The sequence below is a fragment of the Equus caballus genome, chromosome 17 (assembly GCF_041296265.1).
Source record: "Equus caballus isolate H_3958 breed thoroughbred chromosome 17, TB-T2T, whole genome shotgun sequence".
Taxonomy (NCBI): domain Eukaryota; kingdom Metazoa; phylum Chordata; class Mammalia; order Perissodactyla; family Equidae; genus Equus; species Equus caballus.
Window position 1 is genome coordinate 14,113,267 of NC_091700.1, and position 21,066 is coordinate 14,134,332.

At 37.1% G+C, this 21,066-nt stretch overlaps 1 protein-coding gene and 1 pseudogene across 1 annotated transcript; both read left to right on the forward strand.

Moving 5' to 3' along the window:
• Positions 1–697: 697 nt before the first annotated feature.
• Positions 698–1,904, forward strand: LOC138918590 (olfactory receptor 2T6-like). The gene has a single exon (XM_070240547.1). It carries the CDS (start codon positions 828–830, stop codon positions 1,902–1,904), a length of 1,077 nt encoding a protein of 358 aa, XP_070096648.1. The 5' UTR covers positions 698–827.
• A 3,909-nt stretch (positions 1,905–5,813) lies between these two features.
• Positions 5,814–11,827, forward strand: LOC138918591 (olfactory receptor 2T1-like; annotated as a pseudogene).
• The last annotated feature ends 9,239 nt before the right edge of the window (positions 11,828–21,066 follow it).

A 21,066-nucleotide genomic window follows, 5' to 3' on the forward strand; every position in this document is an offset into this window, starting at 1 on the left:
CATGCCTTAAAATCTGATCTCTGACACCTCACTATACCCCTTATTCACAATGCTCTGCCTGCACCATCCTGAACATAACAAGCTCGTTTCTGCTTTAAGAATATTAAATTTGCTATTCATTCTGCAGGAACACCCTTCTCCCAAATCTTCACATGGCTGCTCTTTGTCATCCTTCGTTATTCATGTTAATCTTTTCCTCATAGCATTTACTAGTATTATCCTGAACCATCATCACCCTTTACTTAGTTGTTTTCTTTCTCCCACAACTGGAACCATAAGACACAAGAGATTTCTCTTCTTTTGTTTACAACAGTATCCCTAGAGCTCAGAACACTGTACAGATAGCATCCTATAAATAAATGTTGCTGCATGAATGACTATGACTGAGAAATCAACAAATGAGTGAAGGAACAAATAAGGATGATCAATGATCAGATAAATGATTCTGTGATCCAATTCACTACAGTTCATTATAGTTTTCAACTGTATCTACAACTTAATTATTATTCCTAGATAAGGCTGAATAGTTTCAAAGTTGTCACAAAACTTCCTAATTCAACAAAACATCTTGCTGAAATGTTTCATTATTTGAAATGATTGGATCAATTGTTTTTGAGTTTTATGCACATTTTTTAAAAATGGAGTTAACTCTAAGTGAACAATCCTCTTTCTTGGACCCAGATGTTCTGCAATAATAATTAAGCTCTCTTAAACCAAGCATCCGTTTCCAAATGTCCATTCATCTTCATGTCATGGAGAACTAACTTTGGAATTGCTCTTCAACAGTAAAGAAAGAAGAAGCTGCAAATCTACCACCAGACATAAAAATGCTTGATATTAGTCATATAAATAATGTCAAGACATGTTTAAATAATTCACTCTATCTACTGCAATGTTCATTAACTCCACACTTCTCTTCTTCTGCCTTCAGTTATAACAACACCATGGATGGAGACAATAAGACGTTTCTCAGGGACTTCACCCTCACAGGACTCTTTACTCACAGTAAAGCCTCAGGCTTCCTTTTCAGCATCATTTGTGCCATTTTCTTTATGACCATGATAGCTAATGGGGTCATGATCTTTCTGATCCACATAGACCCTCACCTCCACACTCCTATGTACTTCCTGCTCAGCCACCTCTCCTTCATTGACATGATGTACATTTCCACCATTGTGCCCAAGATGCTGGTTGATTATCTCATGGGCAAGAGGAACATCTCCTTTATCTCCTGTACAGCCCAGTACTTTCTCTACATGGGCTTTGTGGGGGCTGAATTCTTCCTGCTGGGACTCATGGCCTATGACCGCTATGTGGCCATCTGCAACCCCCTCTGCTATCCTGTCCTCATGAATCACCACATCTGTTGGATGATCTTGGCCAGCTCTTGGTTCGGCGGCGCTTTGGACAGCTTCCTCCTCACCCCTATCACCATGAGTCTCCCATTCTGTGCTTCCCACAAGATCGACCACTTCTTCTGTGAGGCGCCCACCATGCTCAGGCTGGCCTGTGGTGACAAGGCCACCTATGAAATGGTGATGTACATTTGCTGTGTCATAATGCTGCTAATCCCTTTCTCCGTGGTGATTTCTTCCTGTGCCCAGATTCTCATCACAGTGCACCAGATGAAGTCAGCAGAAGGCAAGAAGAAGGCCTTTGCCACATGCTCATCACACATAATGGTGGTGACCTTGTTTTACGGGGCTGCCCTTTACACGTATATGCTTCCCCAATCCTACCACACTCCAACCAAAGACAAGGTCTTCTCTGCCTTTTACACCATCCTCACCCCCTTGTTAAACCCTCTCATCTACAGCCTGAGAAACACAGATGTAACAGGGGCCTTGAAGAGGGTTTTGGCAAGATGGCAAGGGCTCCATTGTGTGACAGGGGAAGAATTCTGACAGTTTAAATCCTCCATCTCTACTCAGAAGAATATGGGTGCTGTTAATATATATATATATATATATATATATATTAACATGGGTAATATGGGTAATACTTGCAGTAACTGCCAATGCCAGCTATCTGAAAAGGTGTATCAGCAGCATTTTCATCAAAAATGTGAAACCACTGTAACATTCACACAAGGATAATGCTGTAAACACCACTGCTGTTTAGTCCTTCTTTGTGTGCACCCATTCCAATTCTTCTCTCATACCACTTCTCTGATAGTAATTCGTGTATATAAATTCCCCAAAATGTCTGGTTAATATTATATGCTCTGCCCACCTTCAGTGGCCTCATATGACCTGGTCATTTTGATTATGTTGTTTAAATGATCCATTGATGGAGTTTATGGAAGGGTTACATGTGTTGGCATTTGAAAGAGACTAAAGTGTCATAAAACTTCAAAGGGAGTATTTACACAGACTTACACCAGGATTTAGAAAATCTGGAGACCCTTTCTTTAAGTAGTAACTGAAAACATTGCTCCTTTATCTAAATTTGGAACTGGAAACAATGAATCACGTGTTTATTTTAAGAAATGCAAATACTAATCCTCCACAGCGCAAGGACTCTATGATGTTACATTTGTTATGTGGTAACTAATCTTTACATCAGAAGATACAATGAGAATTAGGTGAGAAAAAAGTGCACTATTAACTCATAAATTCAGAAATCACTTTTCAGCTTCTCCTCCAATTCATTAAGATTATTAGATTTCTGGAATCCTTCTCTAGATGTTAGCAGTGGTATGGATATTTCTATTAATCTTTTTCTTCCAAAGAAATAGTGGACAGAACGTTTTTTCCATCTCTGGAGCACTGAGTTTTGAACAGGATAACATTACAAAATGGAAAGGAAATAATTAGCTTTTCATTTGAGAGTGGGAACTGGAAAATTCTTTGGAAATGATTTAGTATTTCTTTTTAGGAAGCTGATCAGTGGAGAATGTAAGTGTGTAACCTAAATCATAGACCTAGTTGGAAAAACCTGTACCATATTCCAAGCCCCTTAGACCACCTCTGTGTGGTGTTATGTGAGGCTTTGTGCTCTCACCAGTTTAACAAAATGCTAGCTGAGTTCAGTGATGTTTTACTGCTGACTGACACTGGCAATGGTGGGTGAGGTAAACACAGCCATGCCTCCTATTCCCTGAAAAATCTGCTGGGTGGTAGACAAAAATCTTTAACCATTGAAACAATTCACCTTGGAACACTGTGAGTTGAACTGACTAGTAGTTCAGGAAAGTTGACCTGGGTCAGTTCCTACCTAGTTATCGGTTGCAAACCAGGTTCAGCCTTTTTGAGGTTCTCTTTGTCAGACAGGCTTGAAATGGACCACATACAGGGTGATAGCAGAGGGCGTTTCCAACTCAGAAGATCATGACCCACAAGAAACATAATAAATAAAAGAGAAGAGAAGGAGAGGGCTGAGCCTGAGAACTTGACATCCATTTCAACTCCACTTTTAGAGAACTTCTGTCCATCTTGTAAAATGACTGAGGCCCAATTTCTTCATCTGTGAAATTTGAGTTAATACATGTATTTCTTATAAAATTTTAAATGTCAAATATGATAAAAGTAATGAATACTGGTCATTATTTTTTATTTTAGCTATTCCTATTAAATGTAATTGTTTTTCATTCTCATAATATTTATGCCATTTTTTAATTCAGTTCCCTTTTTCTTTCTGTGCCTCACACACAGAAACATGCTCTCTCATTAATTATACTTAAGTATAGAGAATTGATAATAGGTAAAATATATTCCAACTACAGAGTTTGAAAATAAATTTTATTAGGAAAACTAGAAAAAGAATAAATAATACATTCTTTAAAAATGTAATTAAAACAAAAATAAGTACTTCACACTTATTAGAATAGCTACAATTCAAGATACTAACAGTAACAAATTCTGGTGAAATACAAGAACTGTTATTCTTTGCTGAGGGAATACAAAAAGCACAACCACTTTGGAAAACAATTTGACAGTTTCATATAAAACTAAACATAGTCTTAACATATGGTCTGGCAATTGTGGTTCTTGGAATTTTCCCTAGAAGATTTGGAAACTTAGGTTTACACAAAGACCTGCATGAGAATGTTTATAGCCTAATCACCAAAAACTTAGAATTAATCAACATCTTTCAGTAAGGAAATGGATAAATAAACCGTGGTATATTCACACAGTGGGATATTATACAGCAATGAAAATAACTGAACTATCAAGCCTTGAAAACAAATGGAGAATTCCTCAAAGTATAGTGCCAAATGAAAGAAGACTATAAAAGATACATACTATACGATTCCAGCTATATGACATTGGGAAAAGGCAAATCTGTGGAGACAATAAAAAGATCAATGGTTCTCTGGGGTTGGGAGGAGAAAGAGGTGAATGGGCAGAACACAGAGGATTTTTATGGCAGTGGAACTATTCTGTATGATGCTGCACTGGAAATTACATGACATTATGCATGTGTCAAAATTATGAAACAGTGAATCACTGTAAATTATGGACTGTAGTTACGAATAATGTATGAAAATGCATTCATCAATTGTAACAAATGCACCATATAAATTTACAATGTTAACTAAGAGAAAGAGGAGTACATGATAACTCTGTATTGTCTGCTAAATTTTCTTTAAATCAAAAGCTGTTCTAAAATATAAACTTATTTATTAATAAAAAGAAAGATCTTTCCAAAAGCAATGTAATCCTATGATACTATGTTTCACTCAAGAAATCACTAGAAGCTGTCAGCACAGAATTGTGGAGTTTGTAGAAGGAGGGTAGGGGCAGGGCATTAAATGATAAAAGGGTGTTAATCACATTGGCCTTGTTTTTGAGATTTGGCTGTGTGTATGTTGGGGATGGGGAAGCAGTGAGGCTAGTATCTTTTTGGAAGGGGAAGCTAATTAGATGAACTTAGACCAAATGTTAATTAGCTTCACATCTTGAGCTTAAGCTAGCATTTCCCTGGCACTCCACATTCCAAGTCATCAGTCGTTTATCTTCCTGCATATATAATAAGGTACTGGTAATGTACAATCTGTGTGTGGAGGAGAAATAAATGGTCTAAATTTCCCTGTGCTGTGCATTCTCCCCAACACTAGGAGTAAATAATCTTTCAAAAGAAAGCTGGTACTGCAGGGAAAGCCCTCACTAGCATGAGTGGAGTGGTTTACTTCTCAGAAGATATTCTATCATTCATTACAAGTCTCATACACTAAAAGCGTTAAGTGGGTCAAACAATCATTACTGTGCAGTGATAGGAGAAAATTTTGAGGGACTTTGACAGAATGCGAGCTCAAGTCCTCCATTTGTGAGTCAGTCGGTCATGTCGGCAAGAAAATCAGATTGAGTGTCAGTGCCAGAGCCCATTGTAAACATCTTAGGACCCTGCACTTCCTCTGGTAGAAATGAGCAAGCAAAATGAGGAAACTGTGTTCACAGAGGAAGTAGTAATGACAAGAAGCATGATCAGTTTGGCTCTTAGTTCTGCCAGTTGCTCTATCATGTAGCTAACTCTGCTACCTTAGCCTCAGTTTCTCAGTAGGTGAAATGGGAAATACACCCACTGATGTAATTGCTGATTCCTTCAGGAAAAAATAAACTCGCCAACAATTTGAGTAGTGTACTGACACTCTCACCAACTTAAGGAAAAATATGATGGAAGTTTTTAAGTGTTGGTCTCTATTCTGATATTTAGAATGTCATGAACACTTGCTATGCTAAAAAAATAAAAGACGTAGTTACATATAGCAGTCAGAGGGATTTTTGGCAAGATTTGGTGTTCCTAAGATTCAGTGGTTCCATCTAAGAAGCACAGGCCCATCCTTAGGAAGGAGTGCAGGTGTACTGAGGACTATGGTGGAGCAGGGAACTGCTGGTATTCCAGGACCTACCCCAGGGCCTGACAAGCAGCAGACACTCTGCAAATGGTGTTCAAAGGAGATGTGTGGAATCCTTCAGATGAGGGAATTCAAGGGAGTGAGTGATCCTACATGATATCTTGTCAATGGCTGCCCAGTGAATTTATGGCATGTGCCAATTTCAATGGCACTGTATGAGCTGCTACATCTCTCTGGGACTCTGTTTATACTCTGACTGCTATACGTAACTACACTTTTTTTTTTTTAGCATAGCACGTGTTCATGACATTCTAAATATCAGAATAGAGACCAACACTTTAAAACTTCTGGATTGCTGTGTGGAGAACTTTCTGAAGCTGGGTCCTCGGGGTGAGGCCCACAGCATATGCCAGGCACAAATGTCATGTATTCGTGATTACTGTTCTTGTTCAAAGTGATCATTGCAAAGATAAGGAAATGAGTCCCAGAGAGATGTGGCAGCTTATACAGTTTGCCATCAAGAGAAATGTTGTCACAGACTTCATCTACTTCACACATTTATTTACTGACCCATTGCTTGCTGATAAGCACTCTCAAATATTGAAAAAAATAAACTTGCAATGTGGTCTCTGAGAGTCAGACACACACACACTCAGATAGAAACACACACACACATACACACAGAAGTTGTAAAGAATGGTTGCCAAGTAATTAAATCTAGTGAATATTATTTATAGTAAATCTTAGATGATACTAGCTAGAGAAACATAATTCCTTAGCATGATGAACGGTATCTGCTTCAAACTAAGGAAAAATCCAGGCATAACAAAGAGGTGATATTTGAATTTTTATTAAGTCAAAAACAAGACAATAAAACCCATTTCCACTATGTTGATTGATTTAGTTTTGCAATACTAAACAATATAATGAAAATGAAAAACAAATCTCTATGTTTTAGAATAAAGGAGATTAAATGTTCATTTTGTGCATTTGATGACTGTGAAAAGTAAAGACTATGTCATCTTTTGCAAAGTTTTTTACTAATTAGGGGCTATACATTAGGAAAATTAAAAAAATAAATTAATATTTAAAAACCAACAGCCTGGAGCCAGCCCCGTGGCACAGCAGTTAAGTTCGAACGTTCTGCTTCTCAGCAGCCCAGGGTTTGCTGGTTCAGATCCCAGGTGCGGACATGGCACCCCTTGGCACGCCATGCTGTGGTAGGCGTCCCATGTATAAAGTAGAGGAAGATGGGCATGGATGTTAGCTCAGGGCCAGGATTCCTCAGCAAAAAGAGGAGGACTGGCAGTAGTTAGTTCTGGGCTAATTTTCCTCAAAAAAGCAAAAGCCCTCCAATTTGCCACAAACAAAGATTCACAAACAACAGAAAATTTCAAAATCGATAGCAAATAAAATAGGAATAAACTTAATGAGAAATATAGGGAAGTACATTTAATGTGAAGTCTGCATAAATGTACAGAAGGAACACACACATAAATGAATATTCACACACCACACACAAATCATAACTCTTAACAAAGGAAGTTAACTGAAAACCTAACTATATCAAAGGGTCTAGTTTACTCCTAGATGAGAAGAGTGATTTTGTACAGATGTCAGTAATCTTCAAATAAATGATAAGGCTAGTGCTCTTTCAATAAGAACTATGAAAGGTTTTGCCATTGTTTATGAAGCATAACCTTGCAGTTATAGAGATGATTTTCTTTCCTAAATAAATGGGCAAATCTTTATAAAATTGTTTGGAAAACAAGAAAGATAAAAGACCATTTTATTTTACATACATAAATAACACCTTAAAATAATCCAAATGGTGAGGCACAGTTTTGGGAATGAGAAGAATCAGTAGAGAATACTAGCAGACTCCTGATAAATGTAAAAATTTAATATAGGAAAAAAGTATTATCAAAACTCATAGATAAAGGGATAATTTGTTAACAATTGCTGTTAGGATAGCTGCATCATTACTCACAGAGAATACAGTAAATCACTGCTTCATAATTACACTCCAAAATTCCAAACTTTAAAAAGTTAAATGAAAAGAAAACACACAGAAATAAAAACTAATATAAGTAAAAATATTTTTTATGTTTTAAGCTATTAGAGAATTTTATAAAAACAGAATCAGTGGAAAAAAACTACAGAAATAATATTGGTGTTTTACATTCCATAGCTTTAAAAAAAACACTTGTATATAAAAAAAGCTATGAACAAAATAAAGTACAGAAGAACTATAAGAAATGCAAACACTACTTGAGACATACATGGCTGACTTATTCATACTTTAATATTGATGCTCAACATCATTAGCTATCAGGGAAATGCAAATCAAAATTACAATGAGGTATCACCTCACTCAGGTCAGAATGGGTATAACTAACAAGACAGGAAACAACAAATTTTGGAGAGGGTGTGGAGAGAAGGGAACCTTTGTTCACTGCTGGTGGGAGTGCAAACTGGTGCAGCCACTATGGAAAGCAGTTTGGAGTATCCTCAGAAAATTAAGGATAGATCTACGATGTGATCCAGCTATTCCACTGCTGGATATTTATCCAAAGAACTTGAAAACACAAAGGCATAAAGATCCTTGCACCCCTATGTTCATTGCAGCATTATACACAATAGCCAAGACTTGGAAGCAACCTAGGTGCCCATCAAGGGACGAATGAATAAAGAGGATGTGGTATATATACAGGATGGACTACTACTCAGCCATAAGAAATGATGAAATCCAGCCATTTGAGACAACATGGATGAACATTGAGGGTATTATGCTCAGTGAAACAAGTCAGAGGGAGAAAGTCAAATACCACATGATCTCACTCATAAGTAGAAGATAAAAATGAGAAAAAAAAATCACATAGCATTGGAGACTGGACTGGTGGTTACCACTGGGGAAGGGGGGAAGCGGGAGGGCAAAAGGGGTGATTAGGGTCACATGTGAGGGGATGCACTATAATTAGTGTTCGGGTGGTGAACATGATGTAATGTATACAGAATTTGAAATATGATGTACATCCGAAAAAAATAAAAATTTAAAAAATAAATAAATAAAATTTTAAAAAGTTTGCATAAATTAAAAAATAATATTCCTTTGGGTAGAAAGGATGTTATTTTTTTCTTCCAATTCATGAGCACAGATTATTTTTGCGTTTATTTGTGTCTTCTTCAGTTTCTCCCAGTAATGTCATGGTTTTCAGTCTAAAGTTCTTTCATCTCTTTGGTTAAACTTATTCCTAGGTATTCTGTTCTTTTTGATGCAATTGGAAATGCGATTATTTTCCTAACTTCAAATAATGGCACATGAAATGAGCAGACAATTTAGAACTTGACCTGGTGGAGCTAGTTGAAATACCGTTAATATTTAGGCTATTCCAATAATTGGAGAGCATTTTTCCTTCAGATACATGTTTCAATGGGCTTCATTAATGGAAACTAGAAAAGTAAAAGAAAAATGAGGCAGATTGTAAATGATGATGAAACGGTACATGTGTCAGGGAAATTTATGAAACCTCGCATCAAAGATTCTGAAATTGGCAAAAAAAGGAGCTAAACATGAGAAACAGCGTTTGCTCACTTAAAAATAGTCATTATTAGAATAATTTATGTCATGTGCTCTTAAATGTCTCATTTTCACTAGTCACATTAATGATTATATACAGTTAAAATTTTAACAGATTCACATTGTTGGAACATTTTATTTGATAACTACAGTAAAAGTCTAGCTGTTTCTCTGGGTTGTAAGCAAGGAAATAGAGAGAGTTGAGACTACCTGGTCCAAACACCCCCACCACTAACAGACTGTCTGACCACAGGAATATTACTCTCAATACTGCCATTGGCTAAATGGGGGTTTTATAGTTCATCGCTGCTTAGCTTTATTTTGAAGATCATGAGTCAATAGATATGAAGAACGAGGCACAGGTAAACTCTTCACAGTGTCATTATTCTTAACGGTAATTTTTTGCAGTTCAATTGACTCAAGTGCACATATTTTTAGGATATTGGGAGAATGACTAGTTTCATCAGTTGAAGTCCCAAACATGCTGATAAAATATATCTCACCTTGTCATATTTAATCCTAAAACACATAAAAATCATCCTCAACATTCAAAATGTTTGCTGCAGGTTTTTTTTTCCTTTATCATCACCTGAAATTATATAAAACACAGTCGCTCAGTTTTTCCTTAAATTATAAATCACTATGAAAAAATTCCAGTTTCCAAAAATAATACATGGGTTATAATTCAGTATGCATGTTCATGTGCTATTTCCTCTGAATCCTAATTGTTAATGCTAATTGCTAAAGTTAATGCTAATCATAATTCTAATGCTAATTACTCATCATTCTAAAATTAAAATTTATTTCCTAAAAGTTCAAAACAATTCTAAAACAGTGAATTCCTTTTGTAGTGGATGACTTGTTCATGTCTGAGTTTGCAAGAGTAGTTTCCATTGCCCACTTTGTGTCTTCCCATACACTTTTGTTGCAACATGGATGAAGTGACAGCAAAAGAATACTCATAATGTAGACAGGGACTCAAGGCCCAAATGATTGATCAGCTGTATTTGTGGCTAAATGGTAGGCATAGACTACCCACAACCAGAACTGTGATATTTTGAAGATGGGGGTGATGCCACCTATAATAAAGATTTATTTAATAAAGATACTAATTGAAACATATCTCAGGTAGTATGTTCACACACACACATGTGCACACACACCAGACTAGGGTATGTTTACCTGCCACATAGCATGATATGCACGCCTAGGTGTTGTTATGTGTATCATGTAGCACAATAACATCTGCTGGCATCATCTTGTCTAAGGTATTTAAGAAATTACGGATTTTAAATGATCAATTTTACTTAAAAACTTTCTAGAATAGATTAGTTGCTAGGCATCAGTGCCAAAGTAACAAGAAAAATATTTTTAAATGTTTTCTTCCAACTTTTAGAAGTTCACTGCCTAAAAATCAACCTATATATTGTTATGTTAATTGTGAATATGTAATCATTTTATTTGGAAAATTTTAGGTCACAGCAGAGCCATCAGGGGTTCAACACAAGGGTACATTACAACCTCTCCATATTTCACCTTCATGGGGCTGTTCAACAGAAGGGATATCTATGTCTTTTTTGCCATAATCTCTGTCATCTTTTTCACCATGCTGATGAACAATAGGGTCCTGATCTTCCTGAGCTGTACTGACGCATGGCTCCACACCCCCATGTACTTCCTGCTTAGCAACCTCTCCTTGAGTGACATGATGTACATCTCAAGAAGCTACCCAATAAGCTGGTTGATTACCTGCTGGGTCAAAAGACAATGTCCTTTGTGGGATGCACAGCTCAGCATTTCCTCTACCTCTCCCTTGTGGGAGCTGAGTTCTTCCCGCTGGGCCTCATGGCCTATAATCACTATGTGGTCATCTTCCATCCTTTCTGCTATCCTGTCCTCATCAGCCAATGGGTCTGTTGGATGATCCCAGCAGGTTTTTGATTTGGCGGGTCTTTGGATGGCTTTCATGTAACCCACATCACCATGAGCTTCCCCTTCTGCAATTCTCAGGAGCTTAACCATTTCTTCTGTGAGGCATCTGCAGTCCTGAAGTTGGTGTGTGAAGACACAGCTCTGATGAGACAGTGATGTATGTGTGCTGTGTTTTGATGCTGCTGATTCCTTTCTCTGTGGTGATTGCCTCCTATGCCCAAATTCTGACCACAGTTCACCATATGAGCTCAATGAAAGAAAGGAAGAAAGCATTTACCACCTGCTCATCTCACATGATATCAGTGACCTTGTTCTATGGGGCCACCAAGTATGCTGCCACATTCTTACCACAGGCCAGGCCAGGCCAGGACAAAGTCTTCTCTGTGTTCTACACCATCCTCATGCCCATACTGAACATCTTCATCTATAGTCTGAGGAACAAGGTTGTGACAGGTGCTCTCAGGAGGGCACTGGGAAGATTCAATGGTACATGAAGAGTGTCAGGGGATGTATTTTGACAGTTGGCTTCTTCTCACATAGCTGGTGAATGGAAGCCTCTGTGAGCAGTGTGGCTATGCTCTCAATGAAGGATTAAACAGGAGGGTAGTGTTCAACTGTGCAGATAAAACAAAAAGTCAATATAAAAGACGTATCCTCTTGGTTTCTTTTATCTCTTCTTTCCTTTCTTATGTCTTCCCTTTCTCATCCCCTATTCACAAGTATTCAAAATAAATGTCCAATTGTTTTCAGAAACACAAATTAAAATTTCTTGCTTGGCAATTTTATCTTTTAGAGGTAAAATAAATTGCATGCAATTTTTTTTTTTTGAGGAAGATTAGTCCTGAGCTGACTGCTGCCAATCCTCCTATTTTTGCTGAGGAAGACAGGCCCTGAGCTAACATCTGTGCCCATCTTCCTCTACTTTATGTGTGGGACACCTACCACAGCATGGCGTGCCAAGTCGTGCCATGTCTGCACCTGGGATCCAAAGCAGCAAACCCCGGGCCACTGAAGCAGAGCATGCAAACTTAACTGCTGCACCACCAGGCCGGCCCCTACATGCAATTTTAAATGACATGGATCTTGTTGAGGAGTGCAGGAGGGAAGATGTTACTTTTTGTGTATGTGATCCCATGGTGTAAGTCTGGCTTACCACTAAGGATAAGAGAAAGATCATCTTTTCTATGTATTAGAATAATACTCTGACACAGTCTTTCAGGAAGATGGTTGGGTAGCTACCTATGTGTTCTAATTTGTCTGGTGGTAGGCAGAGTCACTGAACATGATTTCCTCAAAAAGCCATTGTACTTACTAGAATCATTAGGTGTTTTTTTAAAAAAAATTATGAAGAAATGCAGTATTTAACTTTTGTTTCTTTGTAACACATTTGTGAAAAATCTACAGGTAAGATAAAATTGATGGATGCGAGTGAAGGATGTTGCCCTAGACAAGACAACATGAGAGCACTGAATGCCTGAGAGGGTTTCTAAGATGTTCGAGAAACACACAGGCATATGGGTTGGGAGGATACTAAAATTAATTTTCAAATATATCACAGCCATCAAAGTTAAGCATATATGCTGGGTAATAGAAATTAACTCATGGTTCAAATCCATGATGCCCAGTGATCCTGGAATTGAGGACAAAATGGATGTGGTAAATCATGTTTCATGTCCTATTTGATTACATAAGGAGTTCACTCGAGGACCAAAGGGGTGACTTTATTAAATTATTAATGATTATAATTATAATCATATAGATCAATCTGTCTAAAACTTAATATTTACATGCCCTATCAGGTTTATCATCCACTAACAACCTCATAAAAAAATGAAGCACTTATTCTGAGTTCTAATTTATACAGATGAGAACAGTGGAGGTCAGGGACATAAGGGACTTCTGTAAGGTAAACATTTTAATTAATGCCCTAGACCACAGGATTTCAAGGAATGTGTTTGAAAGGGCACTGCATCTTTCAGATACAGCTTCCTCATTCATTCATCATAGCCGTGAGCTAGATAGTCAAACTACCTGCATGTAAGAAGTTTATATTCCAATGGGGGAAAGACAATGAAAATAAAAAGAAAAAGAACAAATAAGCAAGCAAACAACTTATACTACAACTACAATGTGTGTAGCAGCAATGACTAAAGTAAAGTTGGTACTTTACTTACATTGCAGTAAAAAGCCATTGATGAATTTCAAGTAAAGGAAAGCCAGATCATGACTAATTTGCTGAGGATGTTACTCTGGCTGCTTTATAGAAAATGGACTGTAGGTAAAAGCATTAAAGTAACAAGACCTCTTTGGAGACTTTTCATGGGTTCTGAGCAGAGAGGCCCCTGGCATATGTTAGAGTTTTAGGAGTGAAAATGATAAGAAGTACTATAACTGAGGAAATACTATTAGGGCATGGATAATAGAAGTTGATGATGAGTAGAATGTGGGGTGTGAGAAAAATAGTAGAATCAAGAAGAGCCCCCACTTGTTGGGGCTAAGCAATTAAGTGGATGGTAGATATTTTTGTTAAACGATAGTAAAGCAAGGTTCGTGCACAGAATTAAGTTTTTTTTGAGAATGTTAAGTTGGAAATGTCTATTGAATATCTAAGTGAAAATGTCAGATAAGAAGCTAGATATTTTTGTCTGGATAACTTTTGAGTTGTTAGTGGTGAAGATAGGTTTTAGGAGTCATTGGTATGCATCTGGATGTAAATACAGGGGATTAGATTAAAGAGATCAACTAGGAAGGAACTGTGTAGATAGAGAAGAAAAGAACTGAAGAACTGGGTCAAGGGAAATTAAGAGATGGCAATAAAAGGATGCAAAAGATCTAGAAAGCTCGAAGGATCGTGGTGTGATAGAAATCTATAAAAAACAGTATTTCTAATACAAGAGAGGTGTCCACAATGTGAAATACTGGGTATAGTTCAAATATTGTGAAACAGAAAGTTGATCACCTGAGTAGGCAAGCTAATAGTCCATTTTCTTCTCCACAGAGGAGTTTCAATGAAGTGATGGAGAAGAACACCCTATGAAGTAGATTAAAGACAGAAAGAGGTTTATGAATTGGAGAAAACTAGAGGAATTTTCTCTGAATATCAGAAGAAAGATGAACTTATATATGGAGAGCTATGTGTGGTTAAAGGAAGATTTTTATTTTTTCAATATAGATAATGTTAACACTTTTTTTTCAATTTTAACAAGAAAAGTCTGATGTTGAAGGAGGAATCAGTGATTCTAGAAACAGAGGGATGTTTCGAGGAGAAGAATACCTATGAAGCGGGTGCAAGAGGTTATGGAATCCCATTGGAAGTCTGTACTTTGGAGGGGAGCAGAAACACTTCCTCATGAAAAACAAGGATAAATGCAATAAGTTGGGATACAAGAAAATAGAATATCTTCAAATATGTTGCCTCATTTTCATTATTTCTGTCACCTAATCCCTCACTGTTTTGAAGCCACCTGACTATTTCTTGATTGTTTTAACATATGCTTAACAGATGGATTGCTGTGGTTGTGCAGACGCTACCTACTGGAGCTATGTCTTTGTTTGAAATAATTGCCCATTTCATTTAACTGTTTAAACTGGTTTAGTCTATGAGATTAATTTAAGTAGATGCACATTAAAAATTTTAAATCCCACCAATTATAAATTTCATAAAGTTTTGACACCTTTCCTTTCTGTTTTGACCAGTCTCATTCACTGGGGTCTTACAGCAAATCTCATATACTCCGAAGTCCAACTACAGTGCTATTTGCTTAGAGTTTCTAGATTTCTGACTTCCTGAAACTAGCATCATTACAGAGGACTATGATGCATGGCAACACTAATGATGCATGTCAATAACCAGATGAAGTGATACATAGGGTGGGTCTCAAGCAAAGGAGCTTCTGTCATTATGGAGCTTGGGCCCTAGCACAGTGGTATGTGGAAGTGTTCTGGTTCCCCAATGTGGCAGATCTCTGAAAAAACTAGTCCAATGAACTGTCCTTGGGGGTTTTATGGAGGCTTCATTATGTAACCATGGTTAACTGTCATTGGCCATTGGCAATTGATTCAACCTCAAGCCCTCCTCTCCTCTTCAAATATCAGGGGGTAGTACTGAAAATTCTAATTCTCTGATCATCTGACTGGTTTTCCTGGCAGCCAGCCCCCACCCTTGGGTGCTTCCAAAAGTCATCTCATTCACATAAGAAAAGGACAGCTATTACTCTAAAAACAGGAAATTCCAAGGGTTTTGAGAGCTGTATGCCAGGAACTGTGGATGACTATCAAATATATTTGAGAAATATATATTTTGGTTATCCAATTGACCAAATAAATATTTATTATAAGCCACAACATTTCACCACCCAATTTGGTTTTAATATCTGTTTATCTGATTCCCATAAGGTTGAGTACTTTTTATTGGTTTGCCAGTCATTTAGATTTCCTCTTTTATAAATTGCCTATTCAAGTCTTTTACCCATTTGTTATTAAATTTCTGCCTTTTTAATAGATACACAAGAATTTTTAAATAAATATGCTGGATATTTTGTTTTTAGTTTGTTATATGATATTCTAATTTGTGACTTATCCTTGTATTTAAATCGTTTGTAGATACATGGAATTATCGATATTTTTCTTTATGCTATCTTTTTTGGTCTTGTTTAAGTAATTCTTCCAGATCCTGAAGTCACTGAAGATATTATATCCTATCTTCTAAAAATTTCATAGGTTTTTCACTTTTCACATTTTCATCTTTACACAACTAGAATAGATTTGTGGTGTATGAGAGGCAAAATTTCCATTTTCCGTATGAACCTATTTTCCCAGCAAAATGTACTGATAATGTCCTCCTTTGTTTCTGATCTGCAGTGACATCTCTGTCCCTTTTGCAATCACACTTTTCAAAAGCTTTCTCTATTCTTGATGTCCCCAATTCCTACCCTTCCATTTTTTTTATGTGCCAGCTCTATTGAGAATTTGTGCCTATTGCTTCAGTGACCTCTATATGGATCAATTCAATAATTAATTCTCAGGTTTCATTGCATTTGATGCATCAGCAGCACTTGAACATCAACTGAGAATGCGTATGTTTTGTTTGCTTTTGTTCATTTGGCTTCAAGTGTCCTATATTGCAATGATTTTATTCCTAGATTACTGTTTGTTTGGTTTTTTTTAAATCTCTAATTTTATTTCTGGTGTCATTTCTTCAGGGTCACGTCTTAATATTGCAGTGCACCCATCTCAGTTACTGGCCCTCTTCTCATATTTTCTATACCTATTCCCTGGTAAGATCACTTAGGCTTTTGGTTTATCCATATAATATCTGTATAGCAATGACTCTGTTACTGAAACCAAAGTGAGTTCACCTTCTTGTGAGTTAAATCACACTCTTCACCAGAAGTAGTTGCCTCACAAAGTAAAGTATATGTGCGGCAATTGGAGACCATGTAGAATCATTTCCAAAGTCATGGCGTCCCCAAACAAAGGGAAGCAAGGACATTTATCTCAGATGCGGAATGACTATTCAAAAGGGAGAGGTGCGTATTTGCTTGCACAATCTCAGTTGGAAAACATGATTCCATATACACTGCAGGCTACTGTAATAAGGCCTAGACTCCTCCTGGAGGGACCAGAGCATTAAATAAGGCAAAAATCATAGGCATAGTTCTTGTGGTGAGCTTGGTCTGATTCAGGGTGGTTAGTGATTGCATCTCCTTAACAAAACAAAAGGAAAAAAAACAATTTGGAAAAACAGTTAAACACTTTCAAACACACCCTTGAGTTCCTCAGGCATCTGGGCAACTAGTCAGTGACAACTCCAGTCCAGACTTCTTCCGGCACTCTATACCCATCCATCCAACTACTTACCTAATATGGCCACTTGGATTTTGAATTGTCTTCTCTACTGTTCTATTCACCAAATTTGAAGATATATAGACTTCCCTATGATTTTGAATTGTCTTCTCTACTGTTCTATTCACCAAATTTGAAGATATATAGACTTCCCTATGCCCAGAGAAGTCAGCTCCTCCCTTCCAGTTGCTCTATGTGAGCTCTCGGTGCTATCCTGACACTTTTTCTTCTCTTGATACCATATCCAATCAGTGAGCAAACCTTGCTGGCTCTGTTTTCAGACTATATCTACTCTCTAGCCATTTCTGAAATTGGCTCCGGCTTTGTCTTAGTGCCCTAAGGGATATTTCCACAGCAGCAGCTAAGGTGAAAATACATCAGAGGATGTCACTTCTGTGATTAAGACCCTGCTATGGCTTGCCATGTCTCCGTTTATTGAAGATATAATTCCTCATCTTTTGACTTCCTTTATTTTCTGTTGAGAAATCAGCTCTCAATTTAACTGTCACTACATTAGGTAATTTCTTTCCTGTGTAGTTCATTTGGAAATTTTCTCTTTGTCTTTGATGTACAATTTCTCTGTAAGTTGTCTATCTGTGAGTATCTTTGTATTTATTCTGCTGGGTATTTATTAGGTATCTTTCATAAGTATATTGATGTCTGTTGACAGTTCTGGAAAATTGTTGGTGATTATCACCTACAGATCATTGACCAGGGCCCTGGCAATTTGTTCAAGTGACATATATTTTTGTAACATAAACCATGCTTCCTTTTGCAAATTTGCAAAAGATATTTTAACTATGAACTAACCCCACTTACACTTTTATATATAAAATATATATATTATATATATAAAATATATATATAATATATATATTAAGAATAGTCCACAGACTTGCTTCTGGCTCTGATGCTTCAAGCATTTTAAAATTCATTTGTAACCTCAAGGGAACATAAATATCCAAGACAATTTTGAAAATTAAACGCAAAGTTGAAGAACACTTTCCAATTTTACTCAAAATGTATCAAAGCCCAAAATGTAAGGGCTAAACTCTTAAAAGAAAACAGAGGAAATCTTTATGAGATTTGATTTGGCAAAGATTTCTTGGATATGAAACCAAAATCACAGGCAAAAAAAAGAAAAGATAAATAAGTTGGACTAAATCATATTTTCAAATGTTTGTGGGGCAGCCTGGTGGTGCAGTGGTTAAGTGCTTCTTGGCAGCCAGGGGTTCAGCAGTTTGGATCCCGGGTGCAGACTTGGCACCACTTGGCAAAAGCCATCCTGAGGCAGGTGTCCCACATATAAAGTAGAGGAAGATGGGCATGGATGTTAGCTCAGGGTCAGCCTTCCTCAGCAAATAGAAGACTGGCAGTAGTCAGTCAGATTTCAGACCGAATAATCCATCTTCCATGACCTATCCCATAAAATTAACCCCACCGTATTTTCCATTATAAGAAAAGTTGGAAGCAACGTGAATGTCAACAAATTGAGGAATAAGTAAGTCCATGTTAAATCACTTAACCTTAACAATATTCTTTGTAAAGACTGCATACCTACATGAAAAAGATATACTTAATGGTATTTCATAGTATATATATTAAAAATTTGAAAGTATACTTAGATAAAGAATTATGTATAGACATAGAAAGAGTTATTACATGAGGGCATGGCATATTCAAGTTGATTCCTTTCTATTTTCTTATTTTCCAAATATTCTTTCATGTTGCTATATTGCTTTGTAATTGTTTTATTTTTTTATTCATTTATTTTTTCTCAGGAAGATTAGCCCTGAGCTAACATCCACTGTCAATGCTCCTCTTTTTGCTGAGGAAGATTGGCCCTGAGCTAACATCTGTGCCCATCTTCTTCTACTTGTATATGGGACATCGGTCACAGCATGGCTTGATAAGTGGTGCATAGGTCTGCTCCCAGGAACTGAACCAGCAAACCCCAGGCCACCAAAGCAGACTACATGAACTTAACCACTATGCCACCAGCCTGGCCCTCTTTTAATTTATTAAATGCAGGGCGAGTCAACACTGACAGAATGGGAGGAAAATGCTTTTAAAATCTGAGGAATTATGGAACTGCTGAAAGCTCCCTTTCCCTGTGTGAAGAATGCTGGGAGATGGCTAGGGCCTCATTAGTGAGTTTCAGTGCCAGGACTATTCATGAGGATGAAAGTTAAGGTTATTTGTGCCCTGAAAGAGAGGTTTGGGGGCCCATTTGTCCCTCGTGGGATTTACCATTCCCTGTGGACCAAGGCAGTTACTGTGCTTGGACTCCAGTAACCATATAGCATCCTCTGAATTTATGGTGAAAAGAATGAACAGAGCCCTCCAAGGAGCTTGCTGTTAGTACACTTCTGATGGGAAGGGCTGAGTGGCATTTCCCTCTCTCTTCATTATCGGGACTGCTGCTGAATGCTTGCTTTTAATTTCCCCAGGGGTTTAGCAAAGTGAGGAGGAAAAGAAGAGAAACAGAACACAGATATCCATCAGGAAAACAGCTAATAAAAGCCCTGATGTGAAACTAGCAATACTTCAAGAACAAAAAAGCTGAAAAGTGTATAAGGATGTAATGTGGGTCTCATCAATAAAAAGCTGGCTGGTAATATATATTTATAGTTATAGATGAATTTCTCCTGAACTAGCCAAAGGGCTTCAGGTTCCGTCAGTTCCACTGAACTCTTCTCTGCTGGTTATGCCATTTGCATATTCTCCATTGTATACTAGCTGGGTGAAAACCCCAGAGATTCTAATCAAATCCACTTGCAAAGTGCACCTGTGGCAAAACATACACGCGTTCTTATTTGCTTCAATACTAGGTTCCTTGAAGGCAGAGACCATATCTTATACATTCCTCTAGGTCCTTTCATAACTTGTTTGATTCACACAGTGTTCCCCAGGAAATATATGTGGAGTGAATGAATTGATATCTACTTAGGATTATTTTAAAAACAGTATAGAGTGATTAGACTGCCACTTGTTAACTAGAGTCATGTGACTCTGAGACAGTCTCTTGATCTGTTTAGATCTCATTTTGTATCTGTTTAATGGATAAAGTAATTGTGTAGTGTTTCATAAGGTTGTTGGGGAAAGTAAATCGATTAAGATTTATGTACCACTAAGCACTCTGTTATTTATGTTTTCTTACTACTATTTGCCAATGAATGCATATAGAGGCAGCACTGTCACTTTTCCTAGTTTGCTATTATACTTGATTTTTTTGCTCAATTCTTTGTAAATTGGATTGTATTCGATTCTAGGGGACTTGGTTAGATGGAGCTTTTTGGAGCAACCATATTCTGGAAAGGGCAAGCTCCAAGACTAGTGATGTCCAGTACAAATCTGATGGACACCACAAAAGTAATTTTAAATTCCCTAGTAGCCACATTAAATGTCTAAAAAGAAGAAGATAAAAGTGATTGTAATCTATGTCATTTAACCAAATATATACAAAATACTATAATTTTAGCATGTAGTCAATATAAAATTATAATGAAATATATCCCATACCTTATTTACACAGTCTTTGATTCTCAATGCAATTTGTACTTACAGGAAATCTCCCTACAGAACAGGCATGTTACAGAGCCTCAAAAACCTCATGTGACTTGTGGCTACTATACCTGACAGTGCAGAACTATATGATGCTAATATAAGCTCTTTTCCCAAATAATCTACTAGTTTATAAGTGTGGTAAAAGATTATTTAACTACAGAGCTACATATGCATAATTAAACTTCAGGTTTAAGCATAAACATCCCTCTTTTGGAAGACAATGTCCTCAGGTATTATTTTAATCAGGTTTTCTCACTCATTTTTCTATTAAAAAGTTATTCATTGGAGTGACATCAGCATCATGGTGGAATGAGCTCTCCCCTCTAAGATACAATGAAAAGGACAT

Coding starts and splice junctions, on each gene's coding strand:
- LOC138918590 (XM_070240547.1), top strand. CDS start 828: ATGCTTGATATTAGTCATATAAATAATGTCAAGACATGTTTAAATAAT.